This window comes from Ostrea edulis, chromosome 1, assembly GCF_947568905.1.
Source record: "Ostrea edulis chromosome 1, xbOstEdul1.1, whole genome shotgun sequence".
Lineage (NCBI taxonomy): Eukaryota > Metazoa > Mollusca > Bivalvia > Ostreida > Ostreidae > Ostrea > Ostrea edulis.
The window spans coordinates 59,567,097-59,587,096 of NC_079164.1; the positions used below are offsets into that span (position 1 = coordinate 59,567,097).

Here is a 20,000-nt window from a genome sequence, read left to right on the forward strand (position 1 = left end):
GACTTACAGAGCTTCCAGAACTTAAAGAATTCATTGAAGTCATACATAGAATGTATACTTGTTACATGTATTGCTTGATGAAAGTATAATTTTAAAGGTTAAGGGCATACTCAACATTTCTGATATTTTCTAAAAAAAAAAAATTCATCTCAATTGGAAGAGTTCATGTATGATTTCCGAAATAGGTTTCAATTTTATATTGTAGTTTGTACATTGGCCTTGGTATCTCAGTGGTTGGATTAACTAGTAATTTAAACTATGCTAACTCTATAACAGATGTGGTAATATATACCTCAAGAATTTTTGTAGAAACGAGATAGAATGTCATAAAAAATTATATATAATTTAAAAATGTTGCGTATGTCCTTAAATACCAAGTATGAAATAAAATAAGATAAAGAGACAACATTGACTGCGTACAGTAGTTCATTTAATTGCAACATGATACATAATGATTTATTCAGTATTTCATTAGTAGTTTAAAGTCAGAGATGTGACTGAATTCCTCAGAAATCAGGAAAACTGGTCAAAAAGGGAGGAAAACACCTCATCCTACCTGGAAAAATATCAATTTCTGCCACTTTAGATCAAATCCAGAGTGTTTCATTTTTTCGAAAATTGAGCAAATCAGAGGATTTCCTCTGAAAAGAGGAAAAATCACACCCCTGTAAAGTCTATCGGATATATGCCATATGAGAATAAACGTTCACAAGATCTTGTAACAGATGGACAGAAAATGCAAAAACAATGTCTCCCCATGGAAAAGAGGAGACATAATTTATATGACCTGTTGCTTGTGACAAGCTAGCCCTGTATTTTATCATCATGACATCCAAAATGGTGTTACACCACATTCTAATAATGTGGTATTTTACATATAAATTAGTACAAGTCACAGATATGTTCATAATTTTTATGCAATGAATGAATGGTCTGTAATATTTCTCAAAAAATACTTTCAACTTTTGCAACAAAGAATGTTCACAGTAATATGTGTCAAGAGGGATTTTCTGAACAAAAAGATCCCGAGTAAAAACAACAAAATAACAAAATTTTCTTTTGATTATGTACAGCTGACCCTGTATTTGATCATAATAATTATGGGACTTTTTCAATACAACATTTTCATTGTCATCAAACATAAGATATTTGAAATGTACTCCTGGTTTGACCATTTCATTTTTTCCACTGTAGGAGCATTTGACCTCAACAATATTGCAGAATCATCCGCAACTGCATCTGGGGATGCTCCCAAATATGGGTAGTCTAAACACACAAAAAGCCCACATTCTTTTGTTTTTATACAAAACTTGTCTTCAAACAATTTCAAAGCTTTTTTATTGCATAATTTTTCCCATGTAAAATAGCTTTGGTTTTGACACTTGAGCACATAAGGGAACTACATAATTTATTTGTAGCGTTGACAATAGTGGGGCAGAATCTGTAAAAAATCTTGCACTTAATGATGCAAGCATGAAACTTTGCACAAATGCTCTACAGACATCACTTTTAGGAAAAAGAACGTTAGCCACTTCAATTTCGACATTGGTGGCCATTTTGAATCCAAGATGGCTGCCGTGATGAAATTAACAAAGGCAATATCGACTAAATATGCTTTTATGCCGTCCAACATGCATTGAAACGGATAATGTGACTATCATTACGTAGAATATAGCCCTAGTTTTCCGTAGATACCACCAAATGTACACATTTAGTTTTGAAAATAGAATTACAGTAAAAAATGTACAGAATTTCAAGAGAAAATTGATAATTTTTACAACAAAATTTCAAGATTGAAAACTTTGCGCATCCTGCACGCACTTTATTTACAAACACAAAAATCGAAGTCTATATGCATAAAGAAATCACTAATATTAAATAGTTCCGACTTCTATAGTTATAGCGGTCATCTTCAAAGATTGCCAGCTGATGGTGAATTATAGCCATATAAGTCCGGTCATAATAAAGGCGACACCGGACTATAAAAAGGATAAGGATATTCAATAATACAAAAGTATAATATGAAAAGCAGTAACTCTGCTGTAATAAAATCAAGACTATGGTTCATTTAAAAGACGGACGCCAATGTCAAAATATCACATGTACATGCAGCAATATGTGTGATCAAAGCAGTAACTCAGCAATTCAAATTCAAAACATATTTCTGAGCCTGCAAAAATGTATTCAGGTATTTTACTGCTCACAGTTACAGCTACACATAGCCGTGTACGGTAGGCTCAAACGGTAACACTTGCACCTTCCACGACAATCAGTATTGCATCCGCACGTTGTCAACTTTTGGCAACTCTGAGCAATTGGGGCAAGGTTAGTCCACAAAATTTCCCACAAATCACCCATCTTGACCCAACCCCGGACTAACAGTTTTCATCTCGCACAACAATGTTTGTCCCCATATGCATCCAGCCTGATATGCAGCGCGCTTAACATGTTCGATCAAAGCCGCATGTGTGGGTGGAATGGAGTCATAAGATCGATGTTTTCTTGCAAAAAGATCTAATCTAGCTTCATCAATATCCACAATTGAACTGGACCTGTCGTACATTGTAATAACAAACAGTTCTAACAGTTCTTGATCTCGAGCACTTATTTCGAGTGGATAGTGACCTCTGTCACTTGTGGAAATACATTCCACGTTTGCCGTCTTCTTGCCCTTACCGCGAAAAGATATGACCACGTCACAACCAGTAAAAGCATGGAAAAATAAGATTCCACGATACATTTCAGGCCCAATAGCAGTGCAGATGTCATGAACATGAATCCATCTAAGATTTTTACCTTGTCCAAACTCAATCCAAAGTTCCTGAAGTCCCAGACTGTTTAAAAGGGAAAAACACTCACTGCTATTACCAAAACGTCAGTGTCGCTTGCTTTGATAAGTACAGATTGACTTCCATGTTCTGCAGCATGTCTTGCATGAACAAACAATCTTGTATCTGCTTCCTCATGATTACAGTTTGAAATATCGTCCACCCCAATATCTTGGTTACAGAGTACATTTTCTTCTCGCATAGCAACTATGATATTACCTTTGTGCTCCACGACTTTTTCGGCAAGGATCGAAAATATCTCAGCCTTGTTCCTACTATCTCGTAGAAAACTTTGCCAGTTCGATGGCATTTTACCGGAAGTGGTTACCTTGCGTCTAGCTCCAACACCCCTCATGTTAACAGCTCATTTAGGATTACCCATTTCTTTCATTGTGTCATACAATTCATCCCCTAGCTGTGAGGACAATTCCAGTACTCTGCCATAAGAAATACTTAGACCATGTTCGTGGAGGATTTCTGCCAATTGTTTCATTCTTGTTTTACCATATATTGACAAACCAAGATATATAGGGAAAGGTGCTCCACGATCACTGGAACGTATAGATGTCTTACAGCCTTTTCTGAACTTTGAATAGCAGTTGTATTGAAGCAATTGGGCCATGGTAAATCTGTCGTCGATGAACCAAATCTTAGCTGTGATTCTATGTCAGCCCCATGCTGTAACATGCAAACAAATTGTAAAAGCATTGAAGAAACGGAATCTTCAATGGACTTTTTTTTCAAATTTCCCATTAAAGGATGTCTTATACTCAAGCATTTTCATCTTTAAAATTTTGTCACAATGAGGGGTTCTGAATAGGCCATTGCCTGTGACAGTGCTACGCCAACGTCCTGTTTAAAAGCTAACAGGATATCCCGTCCCTTCTTATGTACCTCAAGCTCCGGAATCTCGGCCAACAACTGTTCTTTGAGTCTAGTGGAATGGATAATTTGTGTTTCCACATTTAACTGTTTGATTCGCTGATTCTAGAGACTAACTAACTCAGCAAGTCGAAAAACTACAGGTCCTTCAGCACCAATTTTGGATTCAACAACATAAATCAGAAGTTCTGCAAAAACTATCGGATGAACGTGTTTATCAGAGGCAGATTGTTCCTTCTCACTCTCTAGATTAGACAGAAATGCTCTCTCTCTCTCTCTCTCTCTCTCTCTATTGTACAAGGATGTCAAGCAAGAGCGATGATATTTGAGTTCTTGTGCAATAACATCACCACAACTTAACACAGCTAGCAGTTTTCCATCATTCAAGTTTCTTGCACATTCATTAAGTCTTTTATCGAGTTCCATTGTCATTGCCTCGTAGGTTGGAGAGTGGAGCTTCTTATTCATACAATAAGCACGCCTGATGCTCAATACTTAGCGCCCCCTTTTTGATGGTATGTCTTCGTCGTGATCATTTGTTGTAGTTCGAGTTCTCTTCCTAGCCCTTTCGAGTTTGCTATTATTAAACAGAAGCCTACATGATTGGTGATATTTAGCTTTGTTTTTGCGTAGGGTTTCCTCTATGCCTCCTCCCTGGTCTAATCTGTCTGGCTCTAGATTCATTGGCATCTGATTGATTACTATAAAGAGAGGGATATTTCGAGTGATCATTGTATATTCATCACCATCATTGCCACTCGTGCAACCAGCCAGTGGGTGCTTCAAATCTTTATCTTTTTCAATCTGACATGATCTTAACAACTATCAAATATATACTATTATATAATCAACTCAAGGTCGAGGGCTTATCCTTTTACCACCTTTTAAAATTGTAAAACCCACATTGAAATTTGGAATACAACTAAGTTCGGGATTAATCAAAATACCTACACTTAGCCTGATCGTTCATCCAATACCATTTAAGTTCCATGCGATCTGTACACCATCCGGGTAACAAATGCCCCGTTACCCTTGGATCGGCTTTCCCGCGCTGGCACATCATGTCTATTCAGGCGCGACATCTGACCATAAAACAAAACAATTGCTTTTGGGGCTATTCGGATAGTATTTGGAACACTATACTAGAAACCTTTTAGTATAGCTGGTATTGAACCTCATGTTGAGTTTCACAACAGTGATGTCACCAGAGTGCCCTGGTTGTGCCATGATATACACTCTTATTGTCAAATACCATTAATGTTTTTAATCCTTAGAGAGGTACAAAAAGACTTACAAAAGATAAATCCTCATTAACAAAGAACGAAGCAAGGATGTAAAAACATGGTACAGAAGATTCCGAAATACGAACTTCAAATTCCTCTAACTGACACATAAATGGGTAATAATACCTACTAAATGTTCCAAAAAGCACACATTTTCCAATGCATGCATGATTAAGAACCACATATATGCATTTACAGTTGGAAATATGCAGTTGAATCGAGACACAAACTGTTAACAGAGCTTTCATCATCAGAAATTTTAATTTGTTGACGACTCAGACGCCATCTTGAAAAATGGCCGCCATATTGAATTTTTCAGGTGGCTAATGTTCTTTCTGAAAAGAATGATGTCTGAGGAGTATGCATGCCAAATTTCATGCTTGCATCATTAAGTGCAAGATTTTTACATATTTTTTACATAATCTGCCTCACTACAAGTAGCTAGCCTTGCAGACTTCCCCAAATCATGATGCAGTTAGCCTCCACTCCCTAGCCTCAAACCATTTCGAGTTTCTGCTCTTTCCTCTAGCTCTAGTTGATAGATATGTGGTGAATTTTGCGTTCATCGACCTACAAATATTTCATCATTTTTTAGAGAAACATTTATTAGACCTAGTAATTATATAAAATAAAAACTTGTAATAATGGCATGTTCACAATGAAAATCAACATAATGAATTATATATTGGTATCATTTAACATGAATTCATCTGGTAAACATAAACAAAATTTTACGCAATTGTAGTATTTCTGCATCACGAAAAAAATTGTGAAAATAACATTATATATCGGTATTGTTGATAAACCCATGAAAAGTTAAGGAAAAAGGGGAAAACTTTTTTAATCAATGCAGTTTTATACAAGATTTTCATACATTAATTTCTAATATTTTTTATACATGTCTTTAATAATTACCTACCATCAAAGCATTATCAATCATTTGTTCTGTAAGTGGCAAAGGACCATAATCATGCATCATGGACACAACCTATGTTTTAAAAGAAAAGAAAATTGCAACACTATCAAGATGATTCTTGACCTGTCAATCATGTTTGTTGTGTTTAATCAAATACAAATGGTCAATTTTATAAAACCACTTAAATTGACAGCGAAATTCATACTTATATATATGATGATTAATGCAAAGATATGTGGTTATATAAAAAAGATTTTATACATATTTGTACATAAGCTCTCATTACATTCAAGACAATTATGCTGTGCTCTACATTAAGGGTTACATCCTATTCTGAACTTTATTTTCCCTGTTTTACATGCATGTGTTCTTCAAATATACTGAGTACAATACCTGAAAATTTGCTCTTGAGTACAGATACCGCATAGAGATATCTTTGGATGTCTGGCTGCAGTAGTTGGTAATAATGTTTTGCACCATTGAGTTGTAAGATGGATTGTTTCTGTGTTTGAGTGGCCTAGGATCCTCAAAAAACTCTTCATATGGCCTCTTTTTGGAAGGAAGATCCTCTGCTTTTACTGGAGAACCTGTTACATGTATATTCAAGTTTATAATTCAAACAATATTTTATTCAATACTGGATGGAGATGGGCGGCATGATGAACCTATGTTTGCCCATGTCTGCAAACATGTTTATAAAAGAATAGGTTGCTTACTAATGTAATAGGTCTATATTGCAATTTGACAGACAAATGTGACTCATTTGTTTGTAATAAATGTGTCAGCTACTTCTACCCAAAACACAATATTCAGCCACATACACAATATATATGACAAAAAGCATTGCATAGTATATACTCCATACAATGTTTCTTGGGCTAAAGACTATCCTTGCACTCGGGTTTGAGTGACTTTGTACATGTGTATTCTTGTGGAAGTCCTATTCTTCCACCGGATAGTTCTTTATAATTAATTACATGACAACAAAGCAGCTTCTAAAAGATTTGCCGCCATTGTTGTCGTCAACACTGTTAACTCTTAACAAAATGATTTTGAGTGATAATTTGTACATCCATAAATTTAAATCGGAAAATGGAAAAAAATGAATAGGGTCAGTGGGTATATTTAGGGTCAGTCAGGCGACCTAAAACAAACATATTTTTTTTATTTTGGCCTTATAAGTATCCATAGAAAATTTGATCTATAATTTATATACTCAATACATTTATCTAAAAACAATTCTCCTGAACTCATTTTTCGTTCAGTTTTGATGAAATTAAAAGCACTGGTCTTGGAATATTCACAGTATGATTTCATAATTACAGAATAATTCCATCATATTAATCTGTTGTACAGAAATAACAAAAGCACAAAGTTTATTTTTAGCGAAAACTTTCGAATAAAAAATATAGCGTCATGAATAAATTTTGTTCGTAATACCTCTGCAGTATTTCATCATAGATCTAAATGTTTTTAAAAAATCATGAAAGAGCTCTGCTTCTGTTATTTCTAAACATTCATTAACTACTGAGGGAAAATTGGCTCAGGGGATTACATTAGAAGCAGGCAACTATACTTATTAACAACAACCAAGAACATCCAACTTCGTCCTTGCGGGACGTATGCACAACTCGGTAAACCTATGACTATGTGATCAGCTGGTGATGAAGTTCAAGGTTGTTAACTTCGTATCGTAAACGACTGGTTTATTAGAGGAACTATTTACCTGTCTGTAAGATCCTGTTTTCGACCAGTTGTCACTGCACCTCTTTTCATCAGCTCTGTTTTTATCTGAGGGACTTTCCAACATGAATAACGCGAAGAAGTTTCATCCATGACTTGTGAACTTACGCTTCCATATACAGACGCTTGAATTTAAGCGTACTTCTAACCACCTCTAGAACCGTCGCGCCGCCTACCGAGTAATGACCTGAATGCTTACTATTGGTTTCTGGATAGCTCAAAAAGTTTACAATCTAATCAAGTGAAACTTTGATATATTGCTGGGTACCAGGTAAGGAAGACCCCTATTAATTTTGGAGAAAAATGGTCAAAGGTCAAGGTCACAGTGACCGAAAATAGATTTAAAATTCAAAAAAAAAAATAATTGGTTTCAGGAGGATAACTCGAAAAAATTTAATTTGAATCAAATGAAACTTGGATATATTGTTGGATACCAGCAAAGCAAAGCCCCTATTGATTTTGGAGAACAAAGGTCAAAGTCACAGTGACCGAAAATAGATTGAAAACTTCAGACAAATATGGTTTCTGGACAACTAGTAACTCGAAAAGTTGAAAATTGAATCAAATGAAACTTGGTTTTGTTGGATAGCAGGTTAGGAAGACCCCCTATTGATTTTGGAGAAAAAAGGTCAAGGTCACAGTCCTGAAAAAAGATTGAAAATTTTATCTGGATCTGCATGATAACTCTTAAAGTTTAAATCCGAATCAATTGAAATTTGGAGGTATTGTTGGATGGGTAAGGTATCAGGTAAGGAAGACCACTATAGATTTTGTAGAAAATAGATAAAAGGTCAAACTAGATTGTTGATACTAGGTAGGGAAGACTATTGATTTTGTTTCCCATGCAACTTGGCTCATGCACCCCTGGGTGCATATATTGATTTTTTTTTTTCCATTTTGAGACGTTTATTACACTTATTAACACAACCAATGCATTTCTGAACTCCATCTAAGCTATTTTGAAAATTACAAAATTTTGATGGAATTGAGATAGAAAACATAAATTTTTGGAATTTTTAAGATAGGTGTGATTGAATTTAAAAGAAACACGTTAATTTTAATAAACTATATATCTAAGTGTTAAGAAATTAAAAAAAAATGCAGTTTGACCAATGGCTATTCTATTTAAAAATACATCATGTATTTTAACTTTTAAAAAAAAGAGGGGTGGCATCCACATATGATTGTTTTGTTTATGTCCAGGTAATCTTGCACTTGCTTGCAAGACTTGTACGTTCATTTTCTTACCTGCAGTGATGCACAAGAGTCATGCGCGGAGCGGATCTAGAGGGGTGGGGTTGGGGGTGGGGGGTCTGCCCCCCCCCCCCCTTGAATTTGCAAAGATAAAAAAATTACAATATAACGATTTATAAGAAAAATGAGTTATATCACGGGTTCGATTTTGTGAAAAGGTTTGGACACCCCCCCCCCCCCCCTGGAAAAAATTTCTGGATCCGCGCCTGAGAGTCATCAAAGTGTGATAACTCCACCTACATATGTAGCTGGTAATTAGAAGTATTAGAAGTTTTGTGTCGGTAGTTTTAATAAGCAATGCATTATGTTAAGCTAATTGCAGAGTTCATCATACAGACCCTGAAGTGTGCTACTAGCCTACTACACCATTTGCATGGAAGGGTATGAAACGATTCTTGCATAGAACACTGAACGATTTACATGCAACATGGAACAGTTTGCACAAAATAATGAAGGGTCTGCATGGAACAACAAACAGTTTGTATGGAACAACAAACAGTTTGCATGGAACAATGAACGATTTGCATGAACAATGAATGGTTAAAACAGAGCATTTTGCATGAAATGCTGCCTGCTTTGAGAACGGTCTGCATGAAATGGTAGGTGTGGTGTGCACGCTTTATAAATGGTCTGTATGAAACGATAGTCATGGCCTGCACACTGTGATTTTTTTGGCAATTATTTGGTTTTTACTAGGGGTTTAAACATGAAATAATTTCGATATGATAATAATATTTTTGATATTAAAAGAGGGTTAAGAAAGAAATGATAAGTATTGACCCATTTTAAAATCATGATTATTCATGTCTGACTTGGTAAATTGCTCCTTTCAATCAAACAATGACTACATGTATACAAAAAAAGATCATTAGAAACTTCCAATTTTACTTTTTATTTCAATGACTTATAAAGGCAGGTAGCAAAACATATGTCGGAATAAACAAATGCATATATATTTTAACTTTGAAAATATAAGGAAAAAATGCAAAAATTGTATTGCACAGTATCAATGAATGATGGTTGTACAACTTGCATAATTGTTGATTTTATGCTCAATTAAATTAATTCAACCAGAAAATCAAATAATTGTGTCTCTTTTGTTATATTTGGACATTTGTTGTTAAGATAGAGGTACAATTTGTATATTCCAGCAAGACACATTAAAGAAAACAAATTGGACAAAGATTGAATAAAGATAAAATGGAAAAAAAACAACTTCTCATCAAGCGGGATTTAAACGTTCTCAAGGGTGGGGATGGGTTACATTTATGTATGAACATTGTACTAATCTTTGATAAGAAGGAACAATTGATGCTAAAAAAAATATTACTTTTTGACATTTTCATAATTCATATTTGGATTGTTTCAATCCAAAAATGAATTATGAAAATGTCAAAAAGTAATATAATTTTTAGAATTGCTAGAAATATGCTCCAAAGAAATTAATTTGACTGATATTGCTCCAACAAATTTCTATAAGTTAGGAATACCTAAATAAATTCTTAGTATTTTGATCTGACACCATTATGTGTATACCGTTTCGTGCAAGAATCATTGCGTACAAGATCATTTAGATATTTGATTTATTTATCAGTCTATTTCATTCATTTTTTGATTGTTCCTTTTTGTTTTGCATTGTTCCTTTGTAGGTGACAGGTCGACTGACCAGTATGATGTCTAGATGTATAAATGTGTTTCAGTCTTGCCTGATGAGAATTTTTTTTTTTTATCTGTTGTTATCCACATGTATAAAAATACATAGGTTTATTTGAATATTTGTCTCTGTCTTTGAGGACAGACTGGTTTTTAATTTTTTTTTTTCGTTCTTGCATGTGTCTGGGAATATACAATTTGTATGTGTATTTTAACAACACTCGGATTGAATATGCAAATATATCAAGAAAGACGTGACTATGTCATTTTCAGTTTGAATGAATTTATTAGAACAATGAATCAATAGTTATATGCAAGTCGAATAATCGATATTCCATGACAATACAATTTTTGTATCTTTTTGTTATATTTCTGAAGTTTAAAAATTATTCCAACATATTTGTTTGACTCGAGCCTTCTTAAGTCATTGAGCTAATTGTTTTGATTTATTCTATGATTTATTTAATTTACTGATGATCATAAAGGGAGCAATTTATCAAGTTGGACATGAACAGTTATTTTAAAATTGATTATTATCATTTCTTTCTCAACCTTTTTTAAAATCAAGAATATTATCATGATATTGCAATTATTTCATGTTTAAACTAGCCTCAGCTGGATTGAGGAAGAATCGAATAATGCGTTGAAAAAAATCAAAGCGTGTAAGCCACACCTAACCATTTCGTGCAGACCTTTCACAAAGCAGTCAGTGTTTCATGTAAAACATTTTTTGCAAACCATTCAGCATTTCATGCAAGAATATTTTTGGACAGACCGTTCACTGTTCTATGCAAACCGTTCACCATTCTATATAAGAATCTTTTTGTATTGTTCCATGCAAGTGGTGTAGTAGTACGCTTCAGGGTCTGTAAAAAAGAATTGAAGTTAATTAGTACTGAATTGGTCAAAAATATTTCATTATGGATTGAAAACTATCTTTTATCAGAGAGAACTCAGTATCAATGGAATGGGGAACCAGGCTGTATAATGTCAATTCCAGTGCACTTTCTGCACATGCCAATGATCAAATTGAATTGTACTTTGAAATTATGATCTTTCTGTTGCTGTTTCACTGTTTTGCTTTATACAACACAAAACTGGGTCTGTCTTTGACAATTTATTTGAGGGATAGAAGGAAAAAACCTAGAAAATACGAAAACACTCACAAACATACACTCAAAACAATAGACATAAAACCTTTACAATAATAAATGATGGTCTTTCGAATATTAATACGACTTCCAGTATAATTTACATATGTTTAATAAGTGTAGCGGACAGTATAAGAGGGAACTTACACTGCCTCGCTAGAGAGCTAGCTTTTCTAGTGATGTGGTAAAGTCTCTCTCTTGTTTACGCAAGTTAAGCAACGGCGAGCGTGATCATCACTTGGCTGGTTGACCGCTACACGTTACAAATTGGTGGCAGCGTAGTGACTCTGGTGTTTGGTGGGAGGCCTGCTTCAGGTAGAATCTCTTAGGAGCTCTAGGTACGGACATGGATTCGTCAGGGGACAATGGTGGTTGTCAACGGGAACGGCGGATGCCGTTACTGAGCAGGTGCCAAGCACTCAGAGAGGACTCACGCAAAGCTTCGGAACGAAGCTTCCCCTAGTGGGGAGAAGTGTAGCGGACAGTATAAGAGGGAACTTATACTGCCTCGCTAGAGAGCTAGCTTTTCTAGTGATGTGGTAGAGTCTCTCTCTTGATCACGCAAGTTACATATGTAAGAAATGGCAAGCGTGATCAGCACTTGGCTGGGTGACTGCTACACGTTACATAAGTAAATGAATTCCAAGATTAATATAAATCTTACAAGGCATCCAATATTATAAATGAAAAATATCATTACATCGAATGAATCGATCGATATGAACTTCCCAAGATTGGCTATAACCGTAAAGGTATAAAGCTTAGGGTGGGGATTTTGCTGGGTTTCTTATTTTATATGAAATCAGGTTAGTGAGACATGCATATAGATTAGTATTGAGTGAAATCCATTGGTCCGCAGTATTTTGAACTCGGGCCACTGGTCAGTCAAATGTAGAGTTGAGCTAAAAATAGAATTCATTATCACCTGTACATCACAAAATGTTCACACCTGACTCTCACATACCTGACAAACTGGTTTGTATGTGATTGGCTTTGTGCGCCAATCGCCAATCGTAATATTGATACAATTTTGCAATTACAGTGCATAAATATATTTTAATTGCAACTGTGACATTTCAACACTCTTAAAAATATTTATCATGGTAAAAAGCAAACAGACAATTTTCATAATGGCGTAGTTCATGTTATTTGAAGGTGTTAACACTATGGTAGATGTTTTATTTTTATTTTTAGGATATACTTGAGTATTATCCTGGGCTCTGTTAGTGTGTCTCTACTCAACAAAGAAGACAAGTAAGTCGGGTACATTTACAAACATTTTTACATACTAATACACATACATGTGATATTGACCTGGAAGCTTCTGGACGTGGGAAAAAAAATGTCTGCCATTAGGAGTGGAAAATCTCCTGGATCCAATAAAACAAAAATACCATTTAAGGATATTGAGCATATTTCTCTAGATGAAGTCACTTGAAGAAATGATGACTGTACTTTTCTTTCAATGTAGTAAACAGTTTCTTGATGGAATCATCAAGTTTATGTATGTCATCTAATTTTCTATGAAGCATATAAAAAGAACACTATAGATATAAGAACATTCTTTTTTTAAACAATGATGATAAACTAATGTTGTGTAAATAACAGCCTGCTCACTTGGTACACAGTGATTCGCCTTATCCTATTAAATAACAGCCTGCTCACTTGGTACACAGTGATTCGCCTTATCCTATTAAATAACAGCCTGCTCACTTGGTACACAGTGATTCGCCTTATCCTATTAAATAACAGCCTGCTCACTTGGTACATCAGTGATTGCATGGCCTTATCCTATTAAATAACATCCTGCTCACTTGCTACATAAGTGATTTGCCTTATCCTATTGTGTAAATAACAGCCTGCTCACTTGGTACATCAGTGATTCGCCTTATCCTATTAAATAACAGCCTGCTCACTTGGTACATCAGTGATTTGCCTTATCCTATTAAATAACAGCCTGCTCACTTGGTACATCAGTGATTCGCCTTATCCTATTGTGTAAATAACAGCCTGCTCACTTGGTACATCAGTGATTTGCCTTATCCTATTAAATAACAGCCTGCTCACTTGGTACATCAGTGATTCACCTTATCCTATTGTATTTCAGACTTGTGAGATTTTATGAACAATAAATAAAAGAAATAATACATTTCATTTTCATATGGTAATTCCATTTGAAATTTCATTTGATATTTACATATAAAATATATCCTTCTTAATCTGAATCGATAAGAGACTATACAATTCATAATAGCTGTAGGCATGCACTATTAGTTGACATGTTTTCGGTTTTTCTGACAACTGTAATCTAGGTCATCACTTCAAATTATAAACAGTGTAGATGGTGCACATGTGTACAACAAAAGACGACCCATGGTTAGAGTGATCATTTTTACATCAAGCTTAGCCAATAAGGTGTTTTTATACCTGAAACTACATTTTTCTTGAATATTTGAAAATTTCTGGAATATTTGAAAATGAAATTATTCGATAATGGCAATCATTTGTAAGTGGTAAAACATTGATGTACATATATGAAAAAAACCCTCCATTTTTTACCCACTCTAAATATTCTAACTTGATAATAAAAAGTTTTGATAAAATAAAATGTTTACCTACCTAGCTTAATTTCTCTTATGCTGGAATAGAAAACTGACAATATGAATTTATCTTGGCCTTAGTTGAAAAATATTATAAGAGGCTAATTGTTGTTTTACAAAAGTAACATTTTGTTGTTCCTTTAGATATGCCTACAAACATAATTATGAGACGTTTAAAGCCACAGTGAGCTACTTTAGCATGGCCCTGTCCTTAATCCTCCTGTTTGTGTCGGAGTACAGGTAAGTTCTAAATTTAGTCTCCAGTTTTCTCAGAGTACATTGGTTAGTTATGAACTTTAGTCTCCAGTTTTTAGCTCACCTGAGCTGAAAGCTCAAGTGAGCTTTTCTGATCACCCGTACTCCGGCGTCCGTCCGTCCGTCTGTCCGTCCGTCTGTCCGTCTGTAAACTTTTCACATTTTCAACTTCTTCTCAACAACCATTGGGCCAATTTCAACCAAAGTTGGCACAAAACATCCTTAGGTAAAGGGAATTCTAAATTGTTAAAATAAAGGGCCAGGCCACCTTCCAAGGGGAGATAATCAAGAAAAGGTAAAAATAGGGTAGGGTCATTAAAAAATCTTCTTCTCAAGAACCACTGGGCCAGAAAAGATGAAATTTATAGATAAGCTTTATTAGGTAGTGCAGATTCTAAATTGTTAAAATCATGGCCCCCGGGGGTCGGATGGGGCCACAATAGGGGGTCAAAGTTTTACATACAAATATATAGGGAAAATCTTTAAAAATCTTCTTCTCAAGAACCACTGAGCCAGAAAAGCTGAGATTTATATGAAAGCTTCCTTATATAATGCAGATTCTAAATTGTTAAAATCATGGCCCCCGGGCGTCGGATGGGGCCACAATAGGGGGTCAAAGTTTTACATACAAATATATAGGGAAAATCTTTAAAAATCTTCTTCTCAAGAACCACTGAGCCAGAAAAGCTGAGATTTATATGAAAGCTTCCTTATATAATGCAAATTCTAAATTGTTAAAATCATGGCCCCCGGGGATCGGATGGGGCCACAATAGGGGGTCAAAATTTTACATACAAATAGATAGGGAAAATCTTTAAAAATCTTCTTCTCAAGAACCACTGAGCCAGAAAAGCTGAGATTTATATGAAAGCTTCCTTATATAATGCAGATTCTAAATTGTTAAAATCATGGCCCCCGGGGGTCGGATGGGGCCACAATAGGGGGTCAAAGTTTTACATACAAATATATAGGGAAAATCTTTAAAAATCTTCTTCTCAAGAACCACCGAGCCAGAAAAGCTGAGATTTATATGAAAGCTTCCTTATATAATGCAAATTCTAAATTGTTAAAATCATGGCCCCCGGGGGTCGGATGGGGCCACAATAGGGGATCAAAATTTTACATACAAATATATAGGGAAAATCTTTAAAAATCTTCTTCTCAAGAACCACTGAGCCAGAAAAGCTGAGATTTATATGAAAGCTTCCTGATATAGTGCAGATTATAAATTGCTAAGATCATGGCCCCCGGGGATCGGATGGGGCCACAATAGGGGATCAAAGTTTTACATACAAATATATAGAAAAAATCTTTAAAAATCTTCTTCCCAGAACCACTAAGCCAGAAAAGCTGAGATTTATATGAAAGCTTTCTGATATATAGTACAGATTCTAAATTGTTAAAATCCTGGCCCCTGGGGGTCAGATGGGGCCACAATAGGGGATCAAAGTTTTACATACAAATATATATGAAAAATCTTTAAAAATCTTCTTCTCAAGAACCACTAAGCCAGAAAAGCTAATATTTACATGAAAGCTTTCTGACATAGTGCAGATTCAAGTTTGTTCAAATCATGGCCCCTGGGGTAGGATGGGGCTACAAGGGGGGATCAAAGTTTTTCATACAAATATATAGGGACATTCTTTTAGAATCTTCTTCTCAAGAACCACTGAGTCTGAAAAGCTGATATTCACATGAACAGCTTCCTAACATAGAGCAGAGCTAAGTTTGTTCAAATCATGGCCCCCTGTTGTAGGATGGGGCCACAATAGGGGATCAAAGTTTTACATACAAATATATAGGAATTTTTTTTAAAAAATCTTCTTCTCAAGAACCACTGAGCCAGAAAAGCTGATATTTACATGAAAGCTTTCTGATATAGTGCAGATTCAAGTTTGTTCAAATCATGGCCCCTGGGGATAGGATGGGGCCACAAGGGGGGATCAAAGTTTTACATACAAATATATAGGAAAAATCTTCAAATATCTTCTTCTCGTGAACCATTGGGCCAAAGAAGTTCACATTTACAAGAAAAATTTCTGACATAGTGTAGATTCAAGTTTGCGAAAACTATGGCCTCCATGGGTAGATTGGGGCCATGATAAGGACTACGGTTTTACATGCAAATATATATAGAAAGTCTTCTGATATGGACCAAGGTGACTCAGGTGAGCGATGTGGCCCATGGGCCTCTTGTTTCAGAGTGCAGGGCTCGAAATTAACATATGCCCGTCAGTCTGTGACTGGTTAAAAGTCTGGCGGACTGACTGACATCTGTTTTAGTCAGTCCGATGGGACTGGTTAATTTTCTAAAGCATCATTTTGGAAATTATACTTATGAAATTTTATACACACATTTGGCATGCTTCGATATGTAGATATCAGACGAATCTGATTTGTAAATATAAATCCCACACTTAAGTGTTACAATATTGTCTGAGGCATACTGAGTTAAATTTCATATTAATAACATTAACGAAATATGTTTAATTATTTCTGGAACACTCTGTTGGACTGGTAAATTTTTCTGCGGACTGGTTGAAATTATACCCCATCAGTCCGGCTGGACTGGTGACACAAAAAGTTAGCTTCAAGCCCTGGAGTGTGTACTAAACTTAGCCTTTAACCTGTTACTGGTTGTGGTAGTTTAGTGGTATAAGAGTGCTGGTTAACAACCAGAGAGCCCTGGGTTGAATGGGTTCAATACTCGATCCTCATGGTGCCAAAGATGTTTAAAATAGGTAGTGACTGTTCCTAAATCAAGCACCGGGCATTTTATGTGAAAGTCTCTTGAGTCTTTTATATAGGACCTTAACACAGGTGTTCTTTATTGCTTTTTAGCTCACCTGGGCTGAAATCTCAAGTGAACTTTTCTGATTGCCTGTTGTCCGTAGTCTGTCCAGTTGTCCGGCTGTCTGTAAACTTTTTACATTTTCGACTTCTTCTCTAGAACCACTGGGCCAATTTCAACCAAACTTGCCCAAAAGCATCCTTGGGTGAAGGGCTTTCAAGTTTATTCAAATGAAGGGCCATGTCCCTTTCAAAGGGGAGATAATCACAAAAATGCAAAAATAGGGTGGGGTCATTTAAAAATCATTTTAAAAAATCTTCTTCTCAAGAACCACTGGGCCAGAAAGGTCATTTGGACCAACATTTTCTAGAAAATTATTGGTCCAACAAAAATTTTACCAGCCTTGCCGACAGGACGGACAGTTTTCGACAACTCTGGATTCAAGTTTGTTCAAATCATGGCCCCCGGGGGTTGGATGGGGCCACAATAGGGGATCAAAGTTTTACATACAAATATATAGGATAAATCTTTAAAAATCTTCTCAGATTCAAGTTTGTTCAAATCATGACCCCCCCCCCCCCCCCCTGGGTGTTGGATGGGGCGCACAATAGGGGATCAAAATTTACATGCAAATATATAGGAAAAATCTTTAAAAATCTTCTTCTCAAGAACCAATGGGCTAGAAGAGCTGAGATTTACATGAAAGCTTCCTGACATAGTGCAGATTCAAGTTTGTTCAAATCATGGCCCCCGGGAGTTGGATGGGGCCACAATAGGGGATCAAAGTTTTACATACAAATATATAGGATAAATCTTTAAAAATCTCCTCAAGAACCATTGAGCCAGAAAAGCTGAGATTTACATGAAAGCTTTCTGACATATTTCTTCAGATTTAAGTTTGTTAAAATCATGGCCCCTGGGGGTAGGATGGGGCCACAAGGGGTGATCAAAGTTTTGCATACAAATATATAGGGAAGATCTTTAAAGATATCCTTCTCAAAAACTACTAGGCCAAGGAAGTTGGAATTTACATGAAAGCTTCCTGGCATAGTGCAGATTCAAGTTTGTAAAAATCATGGCTCTGGGGGTAGGATGGGGCCACAAGAGGGGGGGGGGGGTTTCAAAGTTTTACATACAAATATATAGGGGAAATCTTTGAAAATCTTCTAAAAAACTACTCTGCCAGGAAAGTTGAAATTTACATGAAAGCTTCCTGACGTAGTGCAGATTCAAGTTTGTTAAATTCATGGCCCCTGGAGGTAAGATGAGGTGACAATAGGGGATCAATTTTTACATACAAATATATAGGGAAAATCATTGAAAATCTTCTTCTGAAAAATCATTGGCCAGAAAAGTTTACATTCACATGAAAAGCTTCCTGACCTAGTCCAGATTCAATTTTGAAAAAAAATCATGGCCCCCCGGGAGTAGGTTGGGGTCACAATAGGGATCACAGTTTTACATGCAAATATATAGGAAAAAAAATTTAAAATATGAGCCACGGTGACTCAGGTGAGCGATGTGGCTCATGGGCCTCTTGTGTTAAAAAGTAACAACTAACAAAGCATACAGTTGTGATTTAAACAGAAACTTTCTATTTTTAGCATACAGTTGTAATGATAAAAATGTATCGATCAGTGTATTATACTTTAACTTAACAAAATGTACAGCCAGATGGTATGTTGGCTGAGAATCTCTTTATAGTTTTTGTTAATATGTTTGTATTGTGAGGTACCTTCATTATAATTGTTCTAAACTGTTGTTATGTGTGCTGATTATGTCTTTCACTCTGTCTTCATTGAAAACTTAATATTCAGTAGTTAATTTTATTAAAGTTTTGAAATATTTATTAATTAATCACAGCTCATTTGTAAACTCTTGTTTGTACAGTACAAAGTCTTACCTATATAATACCTGTACTGAGTTTTACCTTTATGAATAACAGTACTAATTTAAGTCTTACCTATATAATACATGTACTGAATTTTACCTTTATAAATGACAGTACTAAGTCTTACCTATATAGTACATGTACTGAATTTTACCTTTATGGACAGCAGTACTAAGTCTTACCTATATAGTACATGTACTGAATTTTACCTTTATAAATAACAGTACCAAGTCTTACCTATATAGTACATGTACCAAGTAAATAACAGTTCTATATAGTACATGTACTGAATTTTATCTTTATAAAATAGCAGTACTAAGTTTTACCTATATAGTACATGTACTGAATTTTATCTTTATGAAATAGCAGTACTAAGTTTTTTACCTTTAAAAACTCGATGAAATTATGAGCCAGTTACAGGGATGGCTATACACTTTTAAAAAAGTTGCCAGCCCTGTTTAAAATCTTCCAGTCAGTTTTGGGATGTTTTTTATTTTACACAAATCAATTTAATACTTGTGGCATTTATTGTCATACACCGGCTGTTATAATTAGCCCAACCACTGGGCTACCATATAGAATTCTGTCCCTGTACACCTGTAGAGTGGAAGGATGGGCTGTGATTTCCAACCCTGACATAGGGATGTTGTTTATTATAAAGAGGAAGTTAACATTTGTGGTGTTGTTATTTCAGATGGTTGGATGCAGTGTTGCACTTCCTTCTGGTGTGGTATTACTGCACGCTGACCATCA

General features: G+C 35.4%; 1 protein-coding gene across 1 annotated transcript in view; it reads left to right on the top strand.

Annotated features, from left to right (window-relative positions):
* Positions 1 to 20,000, top strand: part of LOC125649479 (ion channel TACAN-like) — a 72,972-nt gene that overhangs the window by 24,092 nt on the left and 28,880 nt on the right. The window contains exons 4-6 of the mRNA XM_048877053.2: positions 12,905 to 12,964; positions 14,455 to 14,550; positions 19,942 to 20,000. The exon at positions 19,942 to 20,000 is cut by the window's right edge and continues 31 nt beyond it. Coding sequence (XP_048733010.1) covers positions 12,905 to 12,964; positions 14,455 to 14,550; positions 19,942 to 20,000 — 215 coding nt within the window. The remainder of the gene's footprint in view (positions 1 to 12,904; positions 12,965 to 14,454; positions 14,551 to 19,941) is intronic.